The 26,848-nt window shown below is 29.5% G+C and overlaps 1 protein-coding gene across 1 annotated transcript; it reads left to right on the top strand.

Annotated features, from left to right (window-relative positions):
- Positions 1 to 3,852: 3,852 nt before the first annotated feature.
- Positions 3,853 to 17,588, top strand: LOC116766764 (protein timeless homolog). Its single transcript, XM_061521662.1, has 22 exons — positions 3,853 to 4,257; positions 4,332 to 4,515; positions 4,653 to 4,787; positions 4,943 to 5,199; positions 5,458 to 5,655; positions 6,755 to 6,937; positions 7,099 to 7,386; positions 7,647 to 7,765; positions 8,645 to 8,792; positions 9,132 to 9,212; positions 9,785 to 9,894; positions 10,042 to 10,086; positions 11,995 to 12,061; positions 12,315 to 12,513; positions 14,101 to 14,249; positions 14,684 to 14,778; positions 14,977 to 15,183; positions 15,287 to 15,421; positions 15,649 to 15,834; positions 16,105 to 16,301; positions 16,699 to 17,161; positions 17,479 to 17,588. The coding sequence occupies exons 1-22, from the start codon at positions 4,004 to 4,006 to the stop codon at positions 17,541 to 17,543; spliced, it is 3,765 nt and encodes a 1,254-aa protein (XP_061377646.1). The 5' UTR covers positions 3,853 to 4,003; the 3' UTR covers positions 17,544 to 17,588.
- The last annotated feature ends 9,260 nt before the right edge of the window (positions 17,589 to 26,848 follow it).

Here is a 26,848-nt window from a genome sequence, read left to right as displayed (position 1 = left end):
ACAAATACTTAAAACATTCTTTATTATTATTATTTATATTATTAAGAAGTATCGGTTTTATCGATTTAGAAGTCAATGCATAATAATCTCAAGCATAAAGCAACTAGTATTTAAGAGAAACAAAATGTATTCTAATGCATGATTCCTTAACATACATGAAACTATAATGTCGAAATTGAATTTATTATCATCGAGCAATTTACGCAAAATACAATTATTGTATGTTTTATGACACAAATAGTAAACTTTGTATTAACAATGAACTGTAGTTGCAAACCATATGAGCTATATTCGGTTCAAATAAACCAAAAAGAATGAGAACAAAATTATGTAATTATAGATTTTTGATCTAACGTATGGTTGTACAATTTTCTTAAATTTTTTTATAAATGGAAAATTTTAATGAATAAAATACTCGCTTCGGTATTATAGGAGCGCGTTTTACTCAGCAAAACGATAAAATTAATTTAGGTCAGTACTATAAATAAACTTCTATCCCGAACTCCTTATCCCAACTAAAGTATTATCCTAGGTATTTTGCAATTTTATGTTAAAGAAACGTAGATAAAAGAAAATGGTTTCCCAATTAATTTGAAAGCATATTTATTATATACTACACCTACCTAAAGGCTTCGTAAATTTGATTAATATTTTCAAGATTATATTAGTTTTACCATATTACTTAGTTATTTTTAAATAAATTTATCTTTCTAGAAAATTTTACATTGAAGAAATTATGTTATTTGACACCATTACTTCAAATAAGACTTTAATAAGAAAATTGTAGTTTAAAATGTAGAAAGAAAATGGCTAGACTGGTCCGACGCTCCTTGGAGAGCAATTTTTCGAACAACATTCATTCCCTGGCTCAGGTACATTAGGGATTTACCTTCGGATGGGAACAGAGACAGCTAATCAACTGCTGTTAGGAAGTAATTTTAAAATATTCCTCGTAGTATAAAGGTATAGCTTATATTTTAGTGTATGATCCTAGTTTATGGGCGGTTAGATAGGAAGGACGTTGAGAAGTGAACTGCCAAAAACCGTAATTCCCTTCCTTTGTCTTATGTCCTACTTCCCTGTTGTATTACACTTTTTTTTGCTGTTTTCTAAGCACACCTGAAGTTACAGCTAAAGTTAACTAGAATTTATTATCGATAGTAAGAACCTACATCTTATAATTTAAATTATAGTCTCTTAAATATACAGTTACTAATAATATTAACTAAAAACATGAAGAGCCATAACACTTCTATATTGTACTGCAGGAAGATACTTATTAAGTAAAAAGGCTTTAAGATTTATTTTAAAAACTAGTAACCATGATCGGATTAAAATAATTAGTAAAACAATTATAATTTAAAAACGCAACACTTACTGTGACTGAAAGGACATACTATCTAGGTGAATATATTATTTTAAATCTATGTATGCAATGGAGCGCTTTGAAAGCGTGTGTAGGATCTTTTTATTTTGACCTTTTACGTGTTGAAATGGAGAAAAACTTTTCCTTGAAACTGTCGCCTAAATCTCTTTATTATGATATAGAGTGTTATCAAAGATTATTTTATGATACCGGGAAAATGTGCGATCAAAAGGGACCTTTGTAATAAATTTAAAGGAGTCATGTAATAAAAAAATATTGTGACCACTTAGAAAAACTAGTCTTAATACTATATTTTAATGATAACCAGATATAATAAATTACTTATAGCTCATACAAAGAGCTCTTAATTTACAACCCTGAATATTTTTATCTCACGTAAGCAAGTACCATTACTGAAGCGAGATAATCCAAGCAATTGGTGTGTTGCCAACGCATCCTGAACAATGGTTTTTGGCCGAAAGCCAGAAAGTAGGCAATGCGTTGCGCAAATCAATGAGGATGTGGCTAGGATTATTCTGAATGTCCCTGCTTTATATTTAAAATATTAGACGAGATGCTAATTTGATTGATAAAACACATTTAAAATTTAATCATTTTTTTTCCAAATTTACGAAGGCCTGGCTTATTCAATATAAACGTCTACTATGGGAAAGTATCACAGACAGGTAAAGAGAAAGAACAAAAGTGCTGTAATACAGCACTAGTAATTAAAATCGATCGGTCGTCTGTGGGTCCGCTTTTAAAGTTACCCAATAGTCGACAGAACGTAAGGAGAAGCACTCACGCCTGTGAATTCCAAGGCTTCCTTAGTTGGAAAAGTATTTCACTAAAAGGATTTAAGGAAAAACAAATATTTCAAAATGAAGACTGTATTTTAAACGTATTACAGCTATTGTAATATTGTTAAAATATAAAGTGTCTGTGAAAGAGGTTAAAGACATAAGAATCGCCATTAATTACATGAAAGAGAATACTAATATATATTTATATTTTGTATTTGAAATAACGTCATATTCCTGAATATTTATCGTAGAGGGGATCTCTTTATTGAACTTACAATTACGGGGATTTAACATTATAATTGTACAGCAGTTAATCTGTTATTTAGATCAGAATGATTCAATTTCATGTGGTAGACTTGATTTTTTTGAATATTCCTTTTAATGCTACTTATATTCTTATAATTTTTATCGCAACTTCATCTCAGCATTCTCATTATTTATTATCGGTAGCCATATATTCTTTTTCATAAATTTTAGCATAAATAAGGTTTTGTTTAGAAATTATCTTAATTAAATTAGGAAGTCTGACCAACAAGGATGGTCGACAGAAAATGAAATAAAACAAAAGCTTAATAAGAAACGATCTCAACCAAACATAATGACAACAAATCTTTTTAACTAGGTTACTTGGTAAATTAATTTTACATTAAATCCAGTTAAACTGACAACTGAGCACGATCCTATTTAAAATTTTGTGTCCGCTATTGTAACAGTACTTTCGCAATTACTGTTACTTCATCTATATAGTTATATTTTTATATACCTACTTCTATTTTTTTGGTCACATTGTAATTTTAGAATGACTAAACTTATTTCATAAATCTTCGTTTAAGAAGTTTTTTTTTTTAATATTTGCCGTCTAGGCTCATGCAGTAAAAAAATATTAGATTTATTTAATAATATGTTAGAGAAAATTGATTGGAAATAACGATTATCTTTATCATACATTTTCTGAAGTACTCTTTAGGTACTTAGAACGTTTAAAATAACTATCAGCTGCTCAGACAGATTTTACAGGTTTAAAAATACTAATGTTGTTTTACATATTTATCTTAATTCAGGAACTTTGCGATAGAAATCCATGGTCGGTATTAAGATCGATATATGGTCCAAACCCAGCTCCCTAATCGTAATAAAATTTTTGACATCTACACAACATCTGTTGGGTCTGTTAGAAACTAAATATAAAATTGCTTACATAACGATTTTTATAAAATATCTTGTTTTATTTTATACATTTATGTTGAACACTCTTAAGATATACATATTAGATAAATTTAACCTATGGCACATTTAAAATAAAGGCGTAGACTTACAATAATCTATTATTAATATACACAGTTTTTATTATCAATGTTTGGATAGTAATTTAATAAACATAATAAATATTTTTATACTACGAATAAAATTTTGCTAACAAATGATTGACGCGATATTTTAACGTTTATACATACTTATAATATATATTATATTATAATAATATTTAAATAATATATAAGTGAAGATTGTAGATTAGAATTTTTTTATGTAATTTTTTTATTGTTGAAAATGTATTAGAAAAGTGTTGATTATATGTTTCTTAATTAAATGTTGTTCCATTATATTACAAATAGCTCCTAAATTACCTAGAATCAACAACAGAACTTTGACGGCAAAATGACAGATGACTTTCGCGGGCTTTTGTAAGTCATAACAAAGTTCACTATTCTAACAGTTATTAACTAAAATTTCTTGAATTAAAATAAAAACTTTAAATGAATTGTGCTCGTACCATATCTAACTTATAAATTTTCAGTGTCTGTATTGTAATTATTAAATTACATCGTGTCTCATTATGAGTTCCTTATTATCAGCTGAACTTTCTGCAACTTGCAATGCTTTGGGGACATTTAATAAAAAAACTGGAAAGTATATGATTGACGACTTTACTCTTAACACTGTTAAAGACTTAATAAGATATTTAAGACGTGATGGGGAAGATCATGAAATTCGAAGGCATTTTGGTCAAACTAAAGTGCTGCAAACTGATTTGCTACCAATGTTGATAGATCATTGGGAAAATGAAGAACTGTTTGATGTTACTTTAAGGTAACATTCTTTATATAAAATATCCTCTTTATAATCTGGTTAGATAATGCGTAATTAAAAGAATAAATTTTCAGGTTAATTGTTAACTTGACAAACCCGGCACTCTTATTATACAGAGAAGAGGTACCCGTAGAACGGAATGACCGCCATAATTATTTGCAAATACTATCACATTTACAGTCCTACAAAGAAGATGCGTTTACAAAAGTTGAAAATTGGCAAGTTTTCGCGAAAAAACTCGGGAAAGTTCTAGAAATAGTAAGTTTAATTCAAATATATTCAAATTTTTTATGTAGTAAACATTTATTACAACTCCTTACAACTAATTTGTCTTTTATTATTTTTTCTTTTAATTCATCATTCATATATAATATATAACTTTTAAATGTATTAAGGACTGGAGTGAAAGAGATGAAGACACTGGCTTAGTAATAGAGAGAATTCTGATCTTAATAAGAAATGTATTGCATGTTCCCGCTGACCTTGATAAAGAGAGACGCCCGGAGAATGATGCTAGTGTTCACGATCAGGTTGTCATACATTCATTATAAATAATAAAAAATATGAAAAACGTAATTAAAAATATATTTACATATTAAACCATTAATAAAATATAAAGATTGTCTGTTTTTATATAATATATATATGTCTTATATCAATCTAAATAAAATTTTATACAACTTAGGTTCTGTGGGCGTTAAATCAAGCCGGTATATTAGATATCATTCTATACATGTCTTCGGAGAATGAGAAACAATACTTCATGCACATTATAGAAATCATATCACATCTACTAAGAGAGCAGAATCCATCGAGTTTGGCTGATGCTGCCTTACAGCGAAGTGTTGATGAGAAAGTAAGGGACGATCAGGAGTTATTGATGATAAGAATGACAGAAAATAAAGACAGAATGAACAAAATCAGACATTATTCATCAACAAGGTGATTTTTGTAAATATATTATATATATGTACTTATACATAGGAACACATGTTACAAGTATATAAATGTTTGTAAATATTGTATAAATCTTGTAGTTTTTTTTGATAATACATTGAATTTTTTTCATTCAACATTATATATATTATATATAAAATTGATATACATCAATCAGTTTTGATATCAAAAATATGGTTGAATAATTAAAAATTTAAATACCAATGTATTGATATTTTCAACTAATGTCATATCAAATTGTAGACATTCAAGATTTGGTGGTACATATGTTGTTCAGAACATGAAATCTATATCGGACAATGAGCTGATTTGTCTCAAGCCTTTAAACAAGATATCCAATTTGGATTTCAACGGCAGCAAGAAACAGAAATTAGTCAAACCCAAGAATAGGAGACCGACTGAGAGTGGGACTATGGAGAGGAGATCCGCTTTTGCTATACGGTAAACTACATATACACACACATATATATATATATATATATATATATATATATATATATATATATATTTATACAAAATATTAACCAACTTCAAAAAAGGAAGACATTCTTACTCTATATTTGGTGTTTGATTAAAAAGTGGAGTAATTCTTCTTTACAATAAAAAAAAAATACTGCATAGTTGTAGTTTTGAAGGTAAATTGAAATATTCATGCAAAATAACTTATAATAAATGCTTGTAAAAGTTTTATCTCATTGCCGGGAAATGAACAGATTTCAGTGAAACATAAAATTTTTGGTTATTACTGACAAACAGTAAGTTAGGTGTCACTTAGATACTCTTAGTGTGTAGTATGAGTATGCCAACGCCTTCTAAGTTTTATTACTATTAATCTTAAATTATTTATAAATGTGGCTTTTAAAGAGATCTTTTTCTTATTGATCCATTATTATTATCTTCTTCATCACTTATTATATATTTTTTCCATGAATATATATCCATTTTGATTATTTTATGAAGTAGCATTAAAAATGTCTAGATTTCCCCCCTCCATCGCTATGGTATTAGAAAATAAATTAATAATTTTGTATCCTGACAAACAACTGATGAAGCACTTGATCAATTATTCCCATCACCCTCTATTTTATTATTTAACCAAAACTAATATTTTCTAAGTGACGTCAATCCAAGTCCCCCAGACGAAGTCACGTGCAGAAGCTAGTTTTTTTTATACAACATTGTATCTGTGACCTATCAAGACAGTTTATGTAAGTTTCAAGTCAATCACGGGTCCTGGTGTTATATAAGTACTTCACTAAATGTCAGACAGAAAAGACATATTTTATTTAATTGTTAATCCTTTGAAAAGTTAAAACCAGTCAAACACGGCGTCTTTATTCTAATAAAAACTATTTCCTTAAATATATAAGGAAATTTTGATGTAGATAACACTTGCATATGCCTGCGTAAAAGAAATTGTCTATCTATAATGTTACGCTAACGCTATGAAAAAATTAATCTAAATACATTCAAGGCTAGAATGATTTTTTTATATTTTAAACCCAGACAAAGTCGCAGTAAACAGCTATTATTATTTCAGATTATTCTTAAAGGAGTTCTGTATAGAGTTTCTGAACAGTTCATACAATGTTTTGATGCATTACGTGAAGGACGTCCTAGTGAGGGCCAAGGCTCAACAGAACGACGAGTCCTATTATCTTTGGGCTGTGAAATTTTTCATGGAATTCAACAGAGCTCACGATTTTCAAGTCGGTTTTGTCAGGTGATTATATCAACCAATATAACACCCACACATACACATATGTATATGTATATGCGTGTGTGTGTGTGTGTGTTGATTGCTTCATGTAAATCGACTATATTATAATCTTATTGCTACTAAACTTGTATAGTTATATCTGTAAAATGTAAAACGTTTCGCAGTGAAACAATGTCGGTGCCGATGTTTCATTACGTGCAGCAACAGATGGAGAAATACTACGACATGATAAGCGTGGAAAAGAAAAAGTTCACTAACTGGGTGAGGCGACTCCACCTGGCCTTGAGAGCTTACAAGGAGCTGCTACACACATTACTCGCCATGGACGCGAGCAAAGATCACACAGTCAGGGAATCCGCTAAAGTGTTGAAGAGTAATATATTCTACGTACTGGAATATAGAGAGTTCATACTGTCCATGTATCTCAATTACGATGAAAATAAAATGCCGAGGTGAGGATTGTTATACGAAAACGATTTATTTCATGGCAACACTAACGTTACTGAACTATGTATACACGCACACATTGATATACACATGGGCATGCTCACACACACATACACATACGTAAGCACACACGCATGAAACACACCACATTAACACACACACACATGGATAAATAAATCATTGAATATAACATACATACACACGCACACATGCACAATATAAATTATGTAATATTCATGTGTTTAATGTAATCATCTATTTGCAGATCATATCTAGTGGATCTCGTGGAAACGGTCCACCTTTTCTTGAAAATGTTAGAGCATTACTGTAAGAGAACCGGGCTGGTTGTTCAGAAGAAGGTTCGAAAGAAGACAAAGGCCAAGAGTTAGTATAACTTAAGTAGCTAATATAAGATTTCCTTCAGTTCATACAATAATACGTCATCACATATAACGAAGTAATGTTATTAGAAAATATATTGCTCTAATGCCTTATTAGTTCGATAATTTCTGCACCGTGAAGCGAGAATTTCAGGAATTCGTTCCGAGTTAAGTGGATTTATTCCTACTTAAAACACTTGCTTTCGTTGCATTAAAATATGATTTAAATGGATATAAAACAGCCTGTATATCACTATAATAACTTAATTAGTACATAATCAATTTAGTTCTTATTTTGAATTCAGAACACGATTTAAATCTCCAATCCGGTCACGTCTAACATCAAAAACAACTCTATTTACTGAAACTTTTATCCAACGAATTCATATTTCGAAAACAGACGGCTTTAAATTCAGATTTAATAATATTTTTTATATTAATGCCAAAAAGATTCAACTACCTCCAAAATTGTATTTATCTGTCTTAGTTTTTTGTGTCTTAAAAAGTAAGTTTAAAATTTTAATTTTTTTATCATATCGGTTATATTATAAAATAATATCAAGAAATTACACGGATCAAATTTAAAACAGTCACTTTTACTAACATTAACTTACTTACATACATGTTAGTAAAAACTTAGTCACTTTGATTGAAAACTTAAAACGAAAAGTATTTAGTTTGTCGAAGCAAACTCATGATAAGGATATTTACTGGTTCTAAAGTCCTAACATACAAATTCACAAATAACATAAATGAAAAATATATTTCACTGTATTAATACTTTAATTTTATTTGCAAGATTTTATCTAATTGACTTTTTATCGTCATAATTATCAACTCTCTTATTATTTATTATTTATAATCGAAAAAAAATTATACACAGAACAAAAGCCTAAAATCAAACCGAAGGTCATTGAACTCTCGCCGTGGGAAGAAATCCGCCCTCAGCTAGCCGCTGTGCTCAGTTCCGGGGTGGAGCATTATCTACCACCGTTTGACGCGGCGTCAGAGACACCTATAGATCAACAGAAGTTAGTACACAAGTACAACACACACATATATATATATATATATATATATATATATATATATATATACACTAATTAATAAATATTTGAATAAATTATTTTTTTAAATATAAATATACTGACAGGAAGTAATCAATATATACATGTTAGTAGCGGCACCAATAACTCTACATACTTACAATCCATATAATTCTTTGTAAACTTGTATTTATGTCCTTGACTACGAAATTATCTATTATGTGTATAATATTTCTATGTTCAAATTTATTTCTCTTCAGTTCAAAGTTCAATATTAATATTGATTTATACATTAATATATTGTATATATCTTCTTACAATCAGGGAAGATTGTATGAAGAAAATTCAAAGGCTGATGAGGGATCACAAGTACGAGGACGTCATAGGAACATTCAGAGCGGCCAGGTGAGTTAAATACGTTAACACTGATAGTGTTTGTGTTAAGTCAACAAAAATGAATGTAATAAAATTAAGAACATATAGAGAAATAGGTTATTGCAATATAACTTACTACAAGTTCTAGTGTTGAAAGTGAATACAGGCAGCGTTTTTAGGGTCATAAATAAATACGTGATAGTTTTAATTATATGAATGATATACTGGGAGACGTTTGTGATTGTTATAACTAAGAAAACCAATCGTAAGCCCACCAGAAACAGATACTATAAAAATTTCCCAGTCATTTTATTATTTTAAATTAATCACGTACATAATTTACGTGTTACGTTTGTATGCATGTATGTTCCGGCGTTCTATTAAGCATTCTTTGCTATATTAATAAAAAAAAAAGATTTTTTAATATGTTTATTTGCAATTATTATATTTACTGCAACAGTAAAAAGACTTAATTTAAGTGTTCGTTCAGACTGACACGTTAAAGATACTTTATATTCATATATAAGTCATAACTACTCTATATATGAATTTGTCATAAAATAATATGTACCGTAGTTATATATTTACAAGCTATTATATAGGGAAGTATGGCCGGAAGACGGTATCTTTGGTGTCAGCGGTATGCCGGAAGACGAGGAACTGGATATGTTAGAGACGATCTACAATACTGACTTGGGTCTAGATTATGAGGGTAGGTACAAAAAATTATTTAAATGTACTATAATTATTAAAATTTGTATTATTTAAATATTAATAAGGGTTTGAGGAGTTTTTTTTGTATGAATTTATTTTTATATGACCATATTGTTTAATATATAGTTTTTTCCCGTATGTTTAGTGGCCCAACATGAAGACGCCCAAGAATACTCAGAAGACGAAGACGGTAAGTTTAGCGAATTAGTTTTTGGTTCAATTATAGATGTGGATAATCATAAAACGTGACATTAGATATATTTTTCGTAATAAAAAACTTATGTTATAAGGTTATTAATTTGTTTTAACAATAAGGGACTTAAAAATTAACTACACCCAAAAAATAAACCAAAAGTAAAAATCTCCAAAAAGAAATTGCTATAAAAAAGCCTTAATGACAATAAAATTTAAGAAATCCCATATTTAAAAAATATATACACATAATTTATGAGTACCTTCATGTTGATATTTTTTAGTTACCAATACTTGGTTGTATGTCCAACACAACTTCAATGCAATTATACCTTTCAATAACCTTTTATAGACAAAGTCAAAGCAATTTGAATATGATCCTGTAACGTCTGGAAATTATTTGGATATACTTTATTTTGTTGTTTAACATCCAAAGTATTAAATTCACAAGTGTACCATACCCCTGTGACAATATATTTCTTTAACGTTTAAACTAAACTATTTTGTTGTATTTTACAATAAAAAAACTACACGAAACTTTTTAAAACTATCCATAACGTTGTTTTCAACTACAGTTGTATTATTCGCGAATTTAAAATCTTTAAATCAAGAATCACTTAAATCTCTCGTCGCGAATTGAACGCGCTAACTGAATCGAATATGGTTTTATGAAAATCGTATTACGAATAATGCTAGTGAACGTCAAATTTGATTCCCGAAAAATTCAAAATTACGACTACCACATGTTTCAATCACACTACATACGATTTCCTTTCCCGTTTTCAATTTATAACTTACGTTAATACTAATGTGTGAACATTTATGAATGAAACTACAAATGTTCTTACACAGTGTTCAATATTTTCACAAAAATTATAGAGAATGTAGTTAAAGAGAAAAAAATTGTGTGCTGAGTCCCTCCGCTCGGAAGAAGTGAAACTTCGTAATGCTCAAATGAAAATTAAGGTAGAAATTATTTTTAGTGAATTCATATTGTTTTAAGACAAACTTTATAAGCATTGCTTACAACACAATCGTCCCACCCATTTTCTCTCGCTCCGGCTCTTTCTATTCCCCATCCCCAGGAGCGTTGAATGTTTAACGCAACCTTGTTGGAAAACACATAAGAAGTTTCACTTCGAAAATACTATAAAAAAAAAAATAGTGTATGAATTCCACCTACATTTTTATTTCCATATAATAAATCCCAGACATATAATAACCGAATTTGATAAAGTCATAGTTACATACCATTTTGGCTTCATTTTAACCTACTTTATGTAATGTATAAAACCCATACAAGCGGAGCATTACGAGTTAAGTCTTAACGCCAAGTTAAATCCTTCTAACGTCACTGCTTAGATTAAGATGCAACAACAATGAACATTAATAAGTGATTCGTGAGATTTATATTAGATAGTTACTTTGAACTTAACTTCACATGAACTGTTAAAAAAAAACATATAAAGTATAGAAAATATAACCAAAAATAAGTAATTTTCGATATTCATATATGTAATAATTAAACATAATTCTATGAAAAATAACTGTACAAAACACATTTAAAGTGTATGCAAAATAAATGTAACATTTAAACTCTATGTAAAAATCATTAAGAGTACATGAAAAACTACAGTAGAAAAACATCTAAAATATACGAAATATTACTGAAAAATCCTTCAATATTTAAATATAAAATAAAAATAAAAAATATCTAAATGCTATGAAAAATAGCTGTACTAAAAATCTAAAGTCTATGAAAGAAACTGTAAAAAGAAATAATTAAAATATATGAGAATAAGTAAAGAACAATTTGTTAATCACTTAAAGTATAGTTTATATATATATAATTATTTATTATAATTTAGTTCCATATATAAAATTTAAAAATATAGAAATATTTTAGAGGAAGACGAGGAACAAGGCTCGGCCATTGTTGAGACGGACTTTGATTTTCAAGACTTCGTACTGAGGTATGTATTTAATTCTATATGTAAATTAATCTTTTATATTTATAATAATTATCATTAATTTATTCACTTTTATGGCGACTGAAAACTTTGCTTTATGAAAATTTATTAAGTCATTTAAAAAGTGAATACTCAACAAGGAGTACAAAATGTAAGAGAAAAAGCTTTCTTAATTAAGGTATACGCCGCATAAACGTTGAAGGTTCTAGTTGAGAAAAGAATTATGTGATGTACATTATAATAATACTGCCTTTAGATTCTGTCATCCGAAGATAGTATCGGCGTGTGTTTGTCTGTTAGAGCGTTACGACAAGAACCGGTCGCACACAAACCACTGTATAGTGAAGATGCTACACAGAATAGCGTTCGACTGCAACCGACCGGCTATGATGTTTCAAGCAACCCTATTCCTGACTTTTCAGAAGATTCTGCACAATCCCATGCCACATTTGAAGGTAGGTTTGAAAAATATGTTGTTTTTCATAAAATTAAGGTTTTTTTCAAGCTTATATGAAATTTGTCACGTATTTTTTATTTACGTTATATCTTCGCTCTCACTCGTTCCTCTTTGTATGAGTTTTTGTAATCAGACAATAATTCCTTGGATAATAAACGTAGTCTTCTTTAAATTGAAGCTCGATTCTCTAAAACTATTAACACTTAATAATTGTTACACAAAGTTACAAGTAAAATATTATTTTTCATAGTACTATTCTTTGAAAGTTTGAAAACGTACATTTCACAGCAACGTGAACCATTTCAATTTAGTCTTTGTAAATATTCGTATCAAAACATCAACTAAACCAGGCTTGCGTCATCCACTTCGTTTTAAAAGACCGTAGAATTCACTTTTACGGTTTACTATTAGTGTGTACTTTTACATTCGGACGTATTACGTATTCACGAAAGCCTCTCAAAGCTTCGTGTGTACGTTTGACAGTACGCTTTTTTAATATGATACGAGATATGTTCTCTACAAATTTGGACTTCAGTGGGACAAAAGAATTCTGCGACATTTTTTAATTATTATTTTTTTAATATTTACTATTAATCTATTGTAATGGTTGTCTTGTAACTTGCTTTATGTTAAAAATCTTGTTAGATTTTAATTAAATTGGAGTGGATGGCCCTTAAATGGTAGGTACATATTTTTTATGTACTGCAATGAAATATTTATAACAAAATACATATTTGAAATAACAAGTTAGTTAGTTAGAGTGATTGAATTATTTAATAATTGATTGATTTCTATTTGGTTTTAAGTCTATTAAAACATAAAATTATGAGTTTCTCTTAAATTTATCCCACACACATCAAACTTAAGTTAAATTATGCATTAGGACTGAAATATATCAAATAACAATTCACTAAGGACAACATTTCCAACCATGAATATAAAAAAGAACCTTCGAGAATTGAAAGGATAATGATCTACCTAAAGTATTACATAATATAAAAGTAAAGAAATTCTTATATAAAATAAAAACTTGAAGTCTATAAAATGTTTCCAACCTCTGGCTTAAAACACATTAAATAACCAGTTTATCCTCTAAAAGCTGAAGTTGTATCCTGAAAATTGCACGCTCGATTGTAGACCAACATGTTGAGTACTCCTGCTTCTTAAAGTCAAGTCACTCGTAAGCCTAATGGACTTCGGATAACTAAACGCGTCTTAGTATTATATAGAGAATTTACAATATCTTATTTAAAATAGAGAAGTTTCAACAAAAGGCCCTTATTTATATTCAAAATTTTAATGTAACATAATATGTGTAAGTAAATATGTTACAGTATAAACAAAACCATTTTATCTTTTATATATTTGATTACAAAAAAAAATATATATATGGAAAAACATGTAAGTAGGTAACGAAAATATCATAACTAATTATTTTACTTAAAAAATACTTATCAGAAATATTTATCCGATATAATAATGAACTCGTGTTAGTTTTCATACAATACTAAGCTTTGTTATTATGAAAATAAGGTCGGATATCTGAAATCCAGTTAATACAAAATTTCCATATCCCATTTAACAGGAGTTGGAAAAGTTCGCCATATTTATTCTAAGAAAATTCGCTGATATAGCGTCTAAGAGCGGGAAAGTTTTTATTGAACTGTTATTTTGGAAGAATTCTAAAGACGCCGTTGAAATCGAACACGGATACAATCTGTACAACGATCCCAGGTGAGTTGAATAGTGACGTCACAGAACATTACACGTGAACGACGTTTATAACATTAAGATAGCTCGCATTTCTCAACTCGTTTATATTTTAAACCTACCACGAGTTCGTGTAGTCACTACATACGTATAGTTACCGGTGTCGCATTCAAAAGACAACTTTAATTCTATAATAACTTGTTGTTCGCGTACTGTTATTATTAAATTATTTTTCTTTGAGTTAAACGTATTAATTCTTTACTTGTATAGAATTTATATGTTTGCTATTTATTTTTGCCATATTGAGTAAATTTTAATTAATTTTCTTTATTATTCTTATATATTAGCAACAAATATAAATATTTCTTTAAATTATTTTTGATTATTTTCGACTACTATACAAAATTACTGCGGATATTTTAGTTTAGAGCTTGTTCGTGATAGTTCAATTTTTGTAGAGACAAGCTTGGTAAAGCTAGCTGGTCCGAGGAACAAGAAGACGAACTACGTAACCTTTATATGGAGAATCAAACCAATCCACAGACGGATCAAGGTGAATTATATACTATAATAATAAACACACTTAATTGAACATCTGTTAAAATTACATAAAAAAATTACGATAAAATGCTGCCTTATAGCTATCTCTTCCACACCAGCTTTGTTATGAAGATATTTTATTACGTCTGAACCTAGGTTATATGTATATAAATATGTGTGTGTGTGTGTAATATTAATATTGTTGACACAGATGTTATTGATTGGATACTCGATAATCTGATCGATCAAACGCGAACACGTAGGTCCGTTATTAAGAAGCTGAAGGAATTGGGGCTCATATTTAACGCGCCGACCAAAAAGAGCAACAAGGCGAGAACTGAGAAAGTTACCAAAGATTTTACTGAAGAAGAAGACAAACTGCTCACTGAATTATGGACTCAGAATGCAGAGTCACAAGGTATATTATTGAAAAAATAATTCTTAATTATTACTCACATCATTAACAATTTTGTATATATTTTATATGTGTATGTTATATTAAAATCATATTTTCCTTCAAGACCCTATGAGCGTTATAATGGAACGAATGCCACGAAACAGATCGAAGCGAACATTCGTCGAGCGACTTCTACGATTAGGTTTGATTGATGACAAGAAACAGTGTCGCAAGAAAAGTATCAAGAATATATCGGGAAGTTAGTATATAAGTTACTTATATGTATAATGTATTCATATGTATGTGTGAGATTTACATCTGTGTGCGTTTCTCACTTTGTGTATGAGTATCAATATAAATGCACGTGTAAGCGTATGGCATACCAACGTGTGTGTGTTTATGTGTGTGTGTGTGTGTGACATAGTTGTGTAAGTATGTATATAACTTTAAGATTGTACACTATGTTTCAAAACTTGTGATTTGCAGAGAACTCGTCGGATTCCGAATCATCTAAGTCCGAAGACGAAGACGCGCCTCCCAAAAGGCCCACCATTAAAATAAAATCCAAGAAAAACTTAACAAAAAGCAAGCAATCTAATAAAAAGTCAGCTGAAAGCTTGGAACTGAGCGCTAATGAGATCGCAGAACTGTTAGTGCAAGCTGTTGAAAACGGTGAGTAATGTTTAAATGGTCTGCTTAAATAACATCATGGAAATTTTTATTCGTCCAATTAATTTGTATTTCATTGGTAATTTAAAATGTTGCCATTTACATTATTTAAATTAGCCGACTTCTATACATAAATGTACTTCAAACCTCCTTGAGCTTTTATAACTATAAATTAATTCGGTACAGGTCATAGAGAACAGCCAATTTATATACATACATAAATAACCTTCAAACGTCCTTGAGCTTTTATAACCATAATTCCATTTGACACAGGTCACACGGAGGCCCTAAATTGGTTGTCTGAAAATCTAGAAGAAGTAGCTTTGGACCAAGAGGCAGAAGGATTTGACCCAACCTCAGAAGGAACGCCATTAGTACCGATATCAAGAGAATCCGTTCAAGCCATACAAGATGATTTATTTAGAAGAGTGCTAAAGAGTTTGGGGATAGTACCGCCGGTTGACGAACAAGTGAGATTTAACCAGTAGTTAAAATTAAACCTTACCTTATTATATAATATTGATATTTAAAATAGAAATGTTCGTTAAGTTCTAGGTTAAGTCTTTAGAATATATCAATTTGATTGTGTTACCATTCATAAAAATCGTAGCCAAGGTGTCTATTGAAAGTATGTTTTTTTTTGGCTTACTATACTGAAAATCTTAGAAATAATGGTTTACAGTATATTTATTATTATTATTTGAATATTTCCTTATGGGAAATAAATTCAGCTTGCTTACCAGTCCTGCAATAAAACTAATTTTTATTTACTTAGTAAATAAAACTATAAGCATACCAAGTGTTTAAGACAAAAAAGGATTTATTTACTTTTTTTTTCAATTAAAACTATACAATTCATTTCATTAGGAGACATATTGGAGAATACCGAGCAGCTTGCATTATGAAACTATAAGAAAACGAAGGGAAATTATTACAAAAGCCGTTAACAAGGAACTTATAATAGACAATAGAGCGGCACCCGAAACTAAAAAGGATAACAACGATAACGGAAATAACGGGAATCATAATATTAATGACGAAAGTGATGCCAGCGATGATGATCTATTCGATAATTTACGTAAAATCGCGAAAAAAAGTAGTGAAACAGATAATAATCCAAAAAGTAAAAATCGCAAAAGAACACGCAGTTTTGAATCGGACGACGAAAATAAGAAAAAACAAAGAAAAGATAATATAAAAGATAAGGATGATGAAAACGAAAATGAGAATAAAGATAGCGATGATGATTTATTGTCATTCGTTAAAAATACTCTACACACTGAACTACCGGATACTGAAGATATATTGAACGCGCTCCCTGAACACAGCGGTGAGCTAATATTAATTAGTTACTCTGATAATACATATGAATATTAAGACGTTATTAAATAGTAAGAGCAACGAGAATTTGGTATGAAATTAAAGATTTGCTGTTATAAAATATTCATTACAAGTTAAGAATAATCTGGAAAGATTTTTCTTATGTAAAAGTTTCAGTCTTAGTCGGAGACGAGTTAAAATTTTTAGTTGAAATTTAAATAATACCACTACTATTTGTTGCTATTAACCCTATTACTACGCTTAATTTAACACAAAGTCGACCTTGAGTTTCATCTTATAATTTTAAATAATAATTAAATATTTTAGATGACAGCGACGCTGAAGTAGCACCCAAGAGAAGAAAGCTGAGAATAATAAGCGATTCCGAATAATGTGTATTATATATGTGTATGTAGTAATAAACTAAATTTATCATTTCTATCGTTTCACTCGTGCATGCTATAAATAATAATAATGAAATTATAAAATATAGGTTATTTACTTATGTCTATTTGATATTACGAGATTTTTCACACTTAAGAGAATATATATATGTCGGGGTAGTAAGCACTTTGTAGGTTTTTAAAGAGTGACGTCAGCATTACTGACGTCACCAATGACTTTATTCTTGAATGTCGCCAGAATCTCAGACTCTTGAAGGTAACCTCGTAAACGGTGTGACGAACCCCTTACTTCGAAGACGTCCGATCCCTGCAACGGCTCGATCAAGACTATCCGTAATCTGTACTCTAGTCTCTATTTATACCAACTGACACTCATTGTTGTGACAGGTGGCTACGCACGTGGTTATGCGGCTGACACCTGATAATTTCAACTACCCTCAATTATTAGTTATTCAAATAATAAGAATTGCGCCGATATATATAACAGGATAAATATCTATATTTATAATAACTATCTTGAATTAAAACTTTTTATATCTTTGACTACAAACCCAACTTTACTATATCATATCATCTAACTATTATTACCCATATATAAAACATCAGATGGAATCAGTCCACTAAGTGAAAGAAATCTTAGACAACAATTTTGTACGCGACAGTACTTCCTTGCAATATTTTTTTGGATTTTTTCAAGGCCAAAGTAAATAGACTTTTACTCAAAGCTATAATCTACTGCGATTTTATTTCCACCTACAATGAATGACTGTCAAACGTAATCCACATGAATTTTTTTTTAAAAATTGGTCATTTTGTACGAGAAGTTAAGTTATATATAAAAATGAACTTAATTAATTTTACGTTAAAAACTCAACTGATATGTTTCTGACAATTTTATATTTTTAGATTATTTTATTAGACCAAATAGATATTTTAAATTAGATATTTTTAGACCAAAGAAATTTTGGTAAATGTTGTAAGCAACAGTCATAAAACATCAGCCAAAAATATTATAGTTGCCTATTTTAAAAAATGAAAAAAGTAATATTTTCTTTCACCGTCGTATATTTTGAACAAAGAAACGAACTTTGTATTTCTTATAATAATAAAAGTATTTTCATTGTCGAAGAAGTGATTCATTCTCTAATGGCTGTTATCCGAACCAAAAGGTTTACAATAAAAGTAATCCGTGGCGATAACAAAATACGCCGTATTTGCAAAGTTTGGCAAAATTCAAATTCCCATTTAACAGGAGTTGGAAAGTTTGCTGAATTAATTCAAATAAACTTTCCAGAAATAGCACCGAAAGAGACGCGGAGTTTTTATTGATCAAAAATTCCTATAGAGTCTAAAGACTAATATTTAATTGAACTATTTGATTTCTATTGTACTTTTTATGTATTGGACAAGCAATACATATTTCTTAAAAATAAAAAAAAATAGTGCGTGAACTCACTCCGCGCGGAAGAAGTGAAACTTCGCAATGCGGGAATGAAAATAGGGAAGAAATAAATTTTTTGTAAAATCATATTGTTTCTTTCAGACAAACTTTATAATCATTGCTTACAATTCACAATTGTCCCACCCATTTACTCTCGCTCCGTCTCTTTCTATTCCCCATCCCCAGGAGCGTTGATGTTTAACGCAACCCTGTTGGAAGTCACATTAGAAGTATCACTTCAAAAATTTTATACCACCTAACACATAGATCACTTAACATCAATTCGTAAGTATTACTGTTTTTGTTAAAATAAATATACTTTTGAACTGTAATAATCATATATTATCGTAATGGGTTTCAGAATATCTAACTTAATTAACGAGATAAAAATGTTATGTAACTACCTCAATTTTTTATTTTTGGTGTATTTTTATTCGCAATTAAAAATATTAGATTTCTGAAAGATTACATTGTGATCAATCAGAACTATGAAAGAAAAAGCTTAATAATTGTGAGTGGTCCCGAAAAGGATATTCTGAATTTCATTATTAAATTCTTTTAATCTACAGAATTTAACGAGAAAATCAATACAACTACAAAATTAATCAAACGATATCCTTAATAGGTAAATAGAATAAGTGTGTGCATTAAGGTTAAGGTTGGATGATGTGACAGATTACAAAAGTTTTTATACCAACAAATCTTCATTTACTCTTTGTCTATGAATAGGTACTTTAGAGTTTAGTGGCTTGGGTACGATTTAGCGTTATTAAAGTAAATCTTGGCCGTTCCAAAGTCTTAATGAGGTTTCCTAAGCGGAATCAAGCTCAGTATCATTTGTTCTTTAAATACTTTTATCATTGCAAAATAATTGGGTTTAAAAAAAAAATCTGATTAATGGAGAGATCATATATAAGTTTTAAGACAAAATTATATTTTTTTTCGGTATAATTAAAATGTTATATCACCCTAGTAATAATTTTTTGAATCTAGTATCGAAAACACGCCAACAGTTCTCGAGCAAATCGGAATGCGTGTGACGTCACAGCGTAAATTTTTCCGAATAAGGGATATCCATGTTTTCTTAATTTTAAATTAAAAGTTTACTACTTTATAACGTAGAAAAAAATATAAATAGGCTTCGAAATAATCTAGATATTTTAAAAACTGGAATCTAAAACATTGACAAAATTTGAGCAGGTGAAACGCCGTCATTTTTAGCGCGCTTTGCGTGACGTCACACCACACATCCAGTGGGTCTTTGGTATGAACTTTTCAGTTACTTCGTACTTATTTACAGTTTAAATAACTTTAAAACCTTGGAAGAAACTAAAAAAATTATCTTATAAGTATTGTATGGTACCGGAGTGCACAAATATTATTCGGAAAAACATCCGACAAAGTGTTTTTTCGTATTTCAAGTGATGCGAAAATATGAAAACGGTGGTGCAAGGTGATTAGAAGGGATAATATATCACCTAAAGCGTGTTTATATTGTTGTGAAGACCATTTTAACGTTAGTATACTTTATTTATTACAGTAAGTTTGTGAATAAGTAGAAAGTAAGCTTTGCATTAGTTATTGAAGATTAGAAAATTCGGTTTAAAATTAACCTAACATATAAGAAACGTTCAGTAGCTATAACTTACTAAAAAACTTTATTACTGTTGTGGTTTTACGAATTTTTTATGCCATTACGTTTCGTCATATGTCTCCATCGCGTTTTACTTGGACGTATCCAACTGCGGAATCACTGTAAGATTCTCGTTAAAACCTTAAATAGACAAGTGCTTATAAACAATTACAGAAAACAGTCCACGTAAATCAGGGTATCAATTTATAAACATTAAATCATTATATATTTATCTCGGATACACACAAAGTCAAAGTGATAATACTTGAGTGAACTCCAATAATAAAACATGTGTTCTTTTAGTGTGCTTTCAGAAAACCAGCTTCAGTCATCGTCCTAATTCACTACAAATCTAAACTAAGCTTCACACGAGAATACACGTTTAATTTAATTATTTTTTTCACAAAAACTTGTAAAACAATATGAGTTTCGACGCTGTCGTATGAGATGACGTCACATTTCGTTCGACCAATCGTGGCGCGTTTTGGAAGTTTGACTTTCGCTCCCTTATTTTGCAGTTTTTGAATATTATTTAAAAAAAACCTTTTCATTATATTATGACGAAAATAAGTATTCGAGAAAAAAATATTTTAGGCCATTTAAAATTTTATGTATATTCCCTATTGTAACTCACAGTTAATACAGTGTTATGACGTTTAACCGATAATATCTCGTTATTATCGCCAATATATCGATAAATATATAAAAAAGTCGGACCTTATAAGTTATCCTGCTTGCTTCGTATCTCGTTATGTACGAATACTACAAAAACAACCCCCGATAAAATATTTTTCAATGTTCCCCAAGATGTTAAACTTCGTAATGAATCGTGCCAAGCAGTGCGACAACCTAATCCCAAAAAAACATATTTTTTTTTTGTTGTGAAGATCATTTTGATGTAAGTAAGTACTTTATAATAATATAGCAATCCACAATTATTTATGTAAATAAATAAATTTACTAAATACATAGAATTCAATAACAAAAAAATTTTCAACTAAACTCCAAACTTAACTTTAAAAGTTACTCCAAACGTAACTTTAAAAGGCATAGCATCAAAAAAATTCTATGAATAATTTAAAATATATCCACAACAGGTATATTATCGGAATTAGCTTTTATAAATCTTTTATCACACATGACTAAATTAAATTACTTAATATTATTAATTTTTTTACACTAAATTTCGCATATTATCACGAGTAGAAGCTGTTGACACTACTATCTTCAAATTATTTTAACATTGTGACGTCATAAGCATGGCACCAATATATCCGTTAAAAAATTCATTGTTAGATTGTTGATGTCTTGTAGTTAAATGTCAGGAAAAATGACATCTTTACCGTGTTTAAGATACTTAAGCATCATTTTTGTCAACAGAATACAGAATAACCACGCAAAATGGACAAAGGTTAATAGTTTTCCTGTAGTTTTGGTCGAAGACATTATAAGGAAAACAATCTTCATCAGGTATATTCCTTGTTACTCTGATTATTGGGTATATATTGAAGGTACAATGGACAGTTTTTACAGCATTTTCAATAACGGAAATCAAATATTTATTTCCGATTTTCCTAAAAGTTTTTGTACCAGAAAATCTATTTGATTTAAGATTCCCGATACACTCGATAATTCATTTATATAAATTTTGTTTTCACAAAGTGTTTCTTTTCAATTTTGAAATATTTCAATTTTAATGAATTATTCAAATGGATTACACTTTTCACGTCCTGGCACGTTCTTACATCAAAGTAAATATTCAGGCTGCATGAGAGATTTCTCGTAAATCTTATGCTAAAATTTATTACGCTTAAAAGCATCTTTTAGCTAGGAGCCTGTCTAGACGAGACGTTGAATTTTGATGATACTTCAGAATAGGTCGGTACCTCAGTCGGTATATTCGAATTGTCTTTAATAAAACATTCTCAACATATTTATTAAAGCATTAAGTTGTATATAAAAATTTATCAGTAGGGTTTTATTGATGTTCATATATTAAACTAACGTTTGCTTTGAATCGAACGACTTGAAATCTTGATCACGTAATCTTGAATAATTGTATAGTCTTGTGTTATCAGAAAATTTCCACCTTCCTTACTTTGAAAGATAGAAGAACACTAGATTGATAGTTTTAAAACTTTAACAATCTAGAATAGGCCGACATGTCAGTCTTAATTATTTTTCACCTTAACCCTTTAATCCCTTTAAAAAGTATTTTTATGAGCTTTGAGAGCTAATCCTTAATACGAGTACATAATTTCGAAGGATAACAAATAAAAAAGGGATATGATATTTTTCTAAACATTATATTATTGAATTTCTGCTGTTTTCTTCGTACATTTTTCATAAAATCTTATAAATCAAGTTAAAGATTCTTGAAGAAAAGCTATAAAGTTTTCTTGTCAGACACATATTTTTCATTAAGAAACCCTTTGAAAATATTTTTCATAGATCCCTATTCCCCCCTCCCCCCTTCTTTACGAGTCTCTAGGACCACTTGTACATCAATTAATAACTTATAATATTAAGTATTTTCTATTCGGCTATTTAAAAACGATCTGAATTATCTGCTGCTACGGATTTTATTACGACAACTTAAAAAAACACCTAATAACTATGTTTTTTTTCGTTTTTAAAGTACTTAAATTTAAAAAGCATAATACGACATTATTAATTATATGTTCCAAGTCAAAATTTTAACTGTATAAAAAAAGGTCGAGATCCATGTACTATGTCAATAAGTGGATGTTTTAAGTCAGCGTCGCTTGGAATAATGCATGGAGTGTCTTGAAAAATTAAAATGACTTTTCAAATTTCCGGGCAACGTACGATCGATTTCTGATTACATTTTATTTTCCTGATTTGGCTCATATGTTCATAATATATATTTGCAGTTAGATGTATGCTATTTATTAGTTTGAGATATAAACGTGTGACAAATTCAGATGTGCTCGACGATAATATTTTTAGTAATTTATGGAGTTTCTTGCTAAATGACACTTAAAGTATTGAATATTAATATGGCGAGATTAGTTTAAGTAGGGAATAAATTCTAAGTGGTACAAACCGTTCCTTGATTACCAAGAAGGTGTTGATAGTGGAACACGTTTTGGACGCCCCAGCAAACGATGAAGCAGCGAAGGAAGTAGTGTTGGACGTAAATTAGGAAAACTGCCTTATTTTCACCAGAAGAACAGTCAATTAGTTATAATTTAGGAATTGTTGAATAACAACAATTGTGATTTTGATTTGCTGAAAAGGATCGTCACTGGCGCTGAAACATGAGTGTCTAGTGAAAACATCAAAACCAGAGTCCAACGCTTCCAATGAAGGAGCCCAGGAGGAGTAAAAACTGAAAACAACAATTGTGGTTCGGTCAAATGTGAGGTTTAGGTCCCTGTTTATTTCGATTACCGTTGTGAAACACATAAGGAGTTTTTCCTACTAGATTCGACAGTAAATGAGGAGTTCTATGCCCCAGACTAGAAGCAATATAAATAAACAGTCCGGAATGATAGAAAACAATTCATGAATATTGCATTACGTCGACGCACATGCTCACTTTTGACAGAGATTTTGACCAAAAACAACACTATTATCATATCTTAGGCACAATACTGACCAGATGTGCCCGCTGCAACCTAATCCTTTACAAAAAAGTGAAGGTATCAGTGAAAGGACGCCGATTTGTAACGATTGAATAGATAAAGGATGCATTGCTAGACGAGCTTCAGGTCATACCGAAACTTGCTTATCAAAAGTGCTTCGAAACTTAGTAAAAGTTTGTATTAGTGTTTTATATCACATATGTATAAATAAATAATTATATTTTTCTCATAATACGTTTTTTAGCTTAACGTTGTATGAGGGTTTGGTCATCGAGTATCACAAAAACTTCCGAACACTCTTCTTTAAGGGTATGTTTAAGAGAAAGAAGTTTTTTTTTAAATGACATATCTGCAACTAATGACACAGGCTTATTTATCAAAATATGTAGGTAAGTTTTTAGATATTGTACAAATATCTTTCTGTCTATTTTAGGTAGATAATACATATGAGTATTCTAGAATTATGTTGCATTTAAAATATATATATAGAGTTGTTTCAATAAATAAAACGGTACATTAGGACAATTTTACGCAACTTACTGTAATTTCCAACGCTTATCCTTTGTATAGAAGATTCTCTTAATTTTATATTTAACTAAATTAAAAAGGAACTCGTTAGTAATTTTCAGTTTACCATCAAATTGTATTATTTTAATCAAATATGTTTTGATATGTATGGTTGTTATGAGTCTTTTTACACTTGGAGGAGTTATATTTACAATATTTAGATTAAACTTTTGCGGTGTTGGTTGAATTCATTAACTTCAATATATATCTATAAAAATATGATTCATGACTCAAAGATTCGCGAATGAAAACAAAGAATTGATTTTTCATGCAAAAAGAAAACATTTATGGATGGTTCTCAATAAGATTATGGAAAGGTTTTGTTTATTATTAATATTTTGGTCATCCTATTAAAATTAATTAATTTCTATAAAATAATTATTAAAATTGTTTGTTCCAAATTTTATTTTAAATGAGGTGTTTACTGACATACTTCTTACGACCCCACCTTCATTATAAAATTCTTAATTTTATAAAGTAATTGTAACACTACGTTTTTATAAGTAATCCATATTTTTTTGGTCTCTATTCTGTATCTTTGTCAAGTATCGTTTAATCACTATCATGTTATTAATATTAATAATCTATCAGGCGTATTATGAAATAAGTAATAAATTAAGTTTGATTAAAGATCTAAGATTCATGATCGACTTGAGGCTTACCTTCGATGAACACATGAACTACGTATCTATCAGGCTTACCAAAATTGGAACATTGAAGTAACTCACAAATTAATTATCGAGTATGTTAGTATCAAGTGTATAAACAAAATCAGAGTATATTACCGTTTTACCCAATAATTAATGTAAATAATTTTGAAAGTTCCTTTACATTAATTAATTATTATATATAGACATCATACCTTGTATTGTTTTAATAAATATATGTTATATACGTAAAAAAAATTGGCTTATATTGTTAAACTATTTAAAATAAAATCTGTGGTAACATCGCGATGAAGGGAGGGTGGATGAATATTGATTTAAAAACATAGACTTTAACTGAAGGTTGGCAAAGTAAATAAGTTAAAATTAATGATCAGGATGAAAACTGCTGCAGCATGCTTGACATGGAACTGCAGTAAAATGTTTAACTTTTGTTATAGGATTCAGATTTTGTAGGTACTTATTTTTAGATTTTTAGAACTTAAAATAAGGAGAATTAATTACTGTCTAGTATTAGTTATGATTAACCTTAATAGGAATCTTAAAGATAAAATGTACAAGCAGTGTAATTAATAATCAAAATATGTCCATGTTTTATAATGTCGAAGCTATGAAGACTGTGCTTAGTTTGAATATTTAATGCATAAATAAAATGAAAGAAAGCAAAACACTACAATATGATAGTTGTATTTTGGTGTGCCTAAATTTATAGCTGGCATGCATATTCTTCCAGTGAAAAATTGGGTGAGGCAATGCAAAAACAAAACCTCTTTTGAATTTTGTCATCCGCGAGTTATATGGGCCTGTGTGTATCTATTGGAGCGTTAGAACAAAAATCGGTTACACACAACTCACAGCAAAGTGAACTTTGGTTTTGAGGTAGCAAAATTTTTTGCATCGTCCCTTGTTTCGAATTGGGTAACTATTTAACAAGATATATTGAATGGATATTATAATTCTATTATAAAATCTCAAAAAACCTCTATTGTACCTCTATTGTATTTTAATTAACTACTTTAAAGTCAAAAAAATATATTAAAATTAAAAATATTGTAACTTATGATTTATGTCTCGTTAGTAAGTAGTATTAATTAAGTTTCATTGAACAGGAAAGAAATATAAGGCCTCTTCTTTTACTACGCACAAACAATATTTTCAGTCTTTAAAATTGTTATAATTAATTTTAATAATTGTTATCATTATTTTCGGTAGGTGGTAGAGCCTAGCTGCAGTGGCGTGCACACCATAGCTGGAAGTAAGCATTGCTTACCCTACCCATATAACAACTAAACCTATATTGTGTAATTCTTACATTCTTTTAATCGATTCGAATCGGAATACGAATGTTTACCGACAATTAATATCTCATTTCATTCAAG

This window comes from Danaus plexippus, chromosome 10, assembly GCF_018135715.1.
Source record: "Danaus plexippus chromosome 10, MEX_DaPlex, whole genome shotgun sequence".
Classification (NCBI taxonomy): Eukaryota; Metazoa; Arthropoda; class Insecta; order Lepidoptera; family Nymphalidae; genus Danaus; species Danaus plexippus.
The sequence above is the reverse complement of the archived record's forward strand: the minus strand, read 5'-3'. Positions and strand labels throughout refer to the sequence as shown.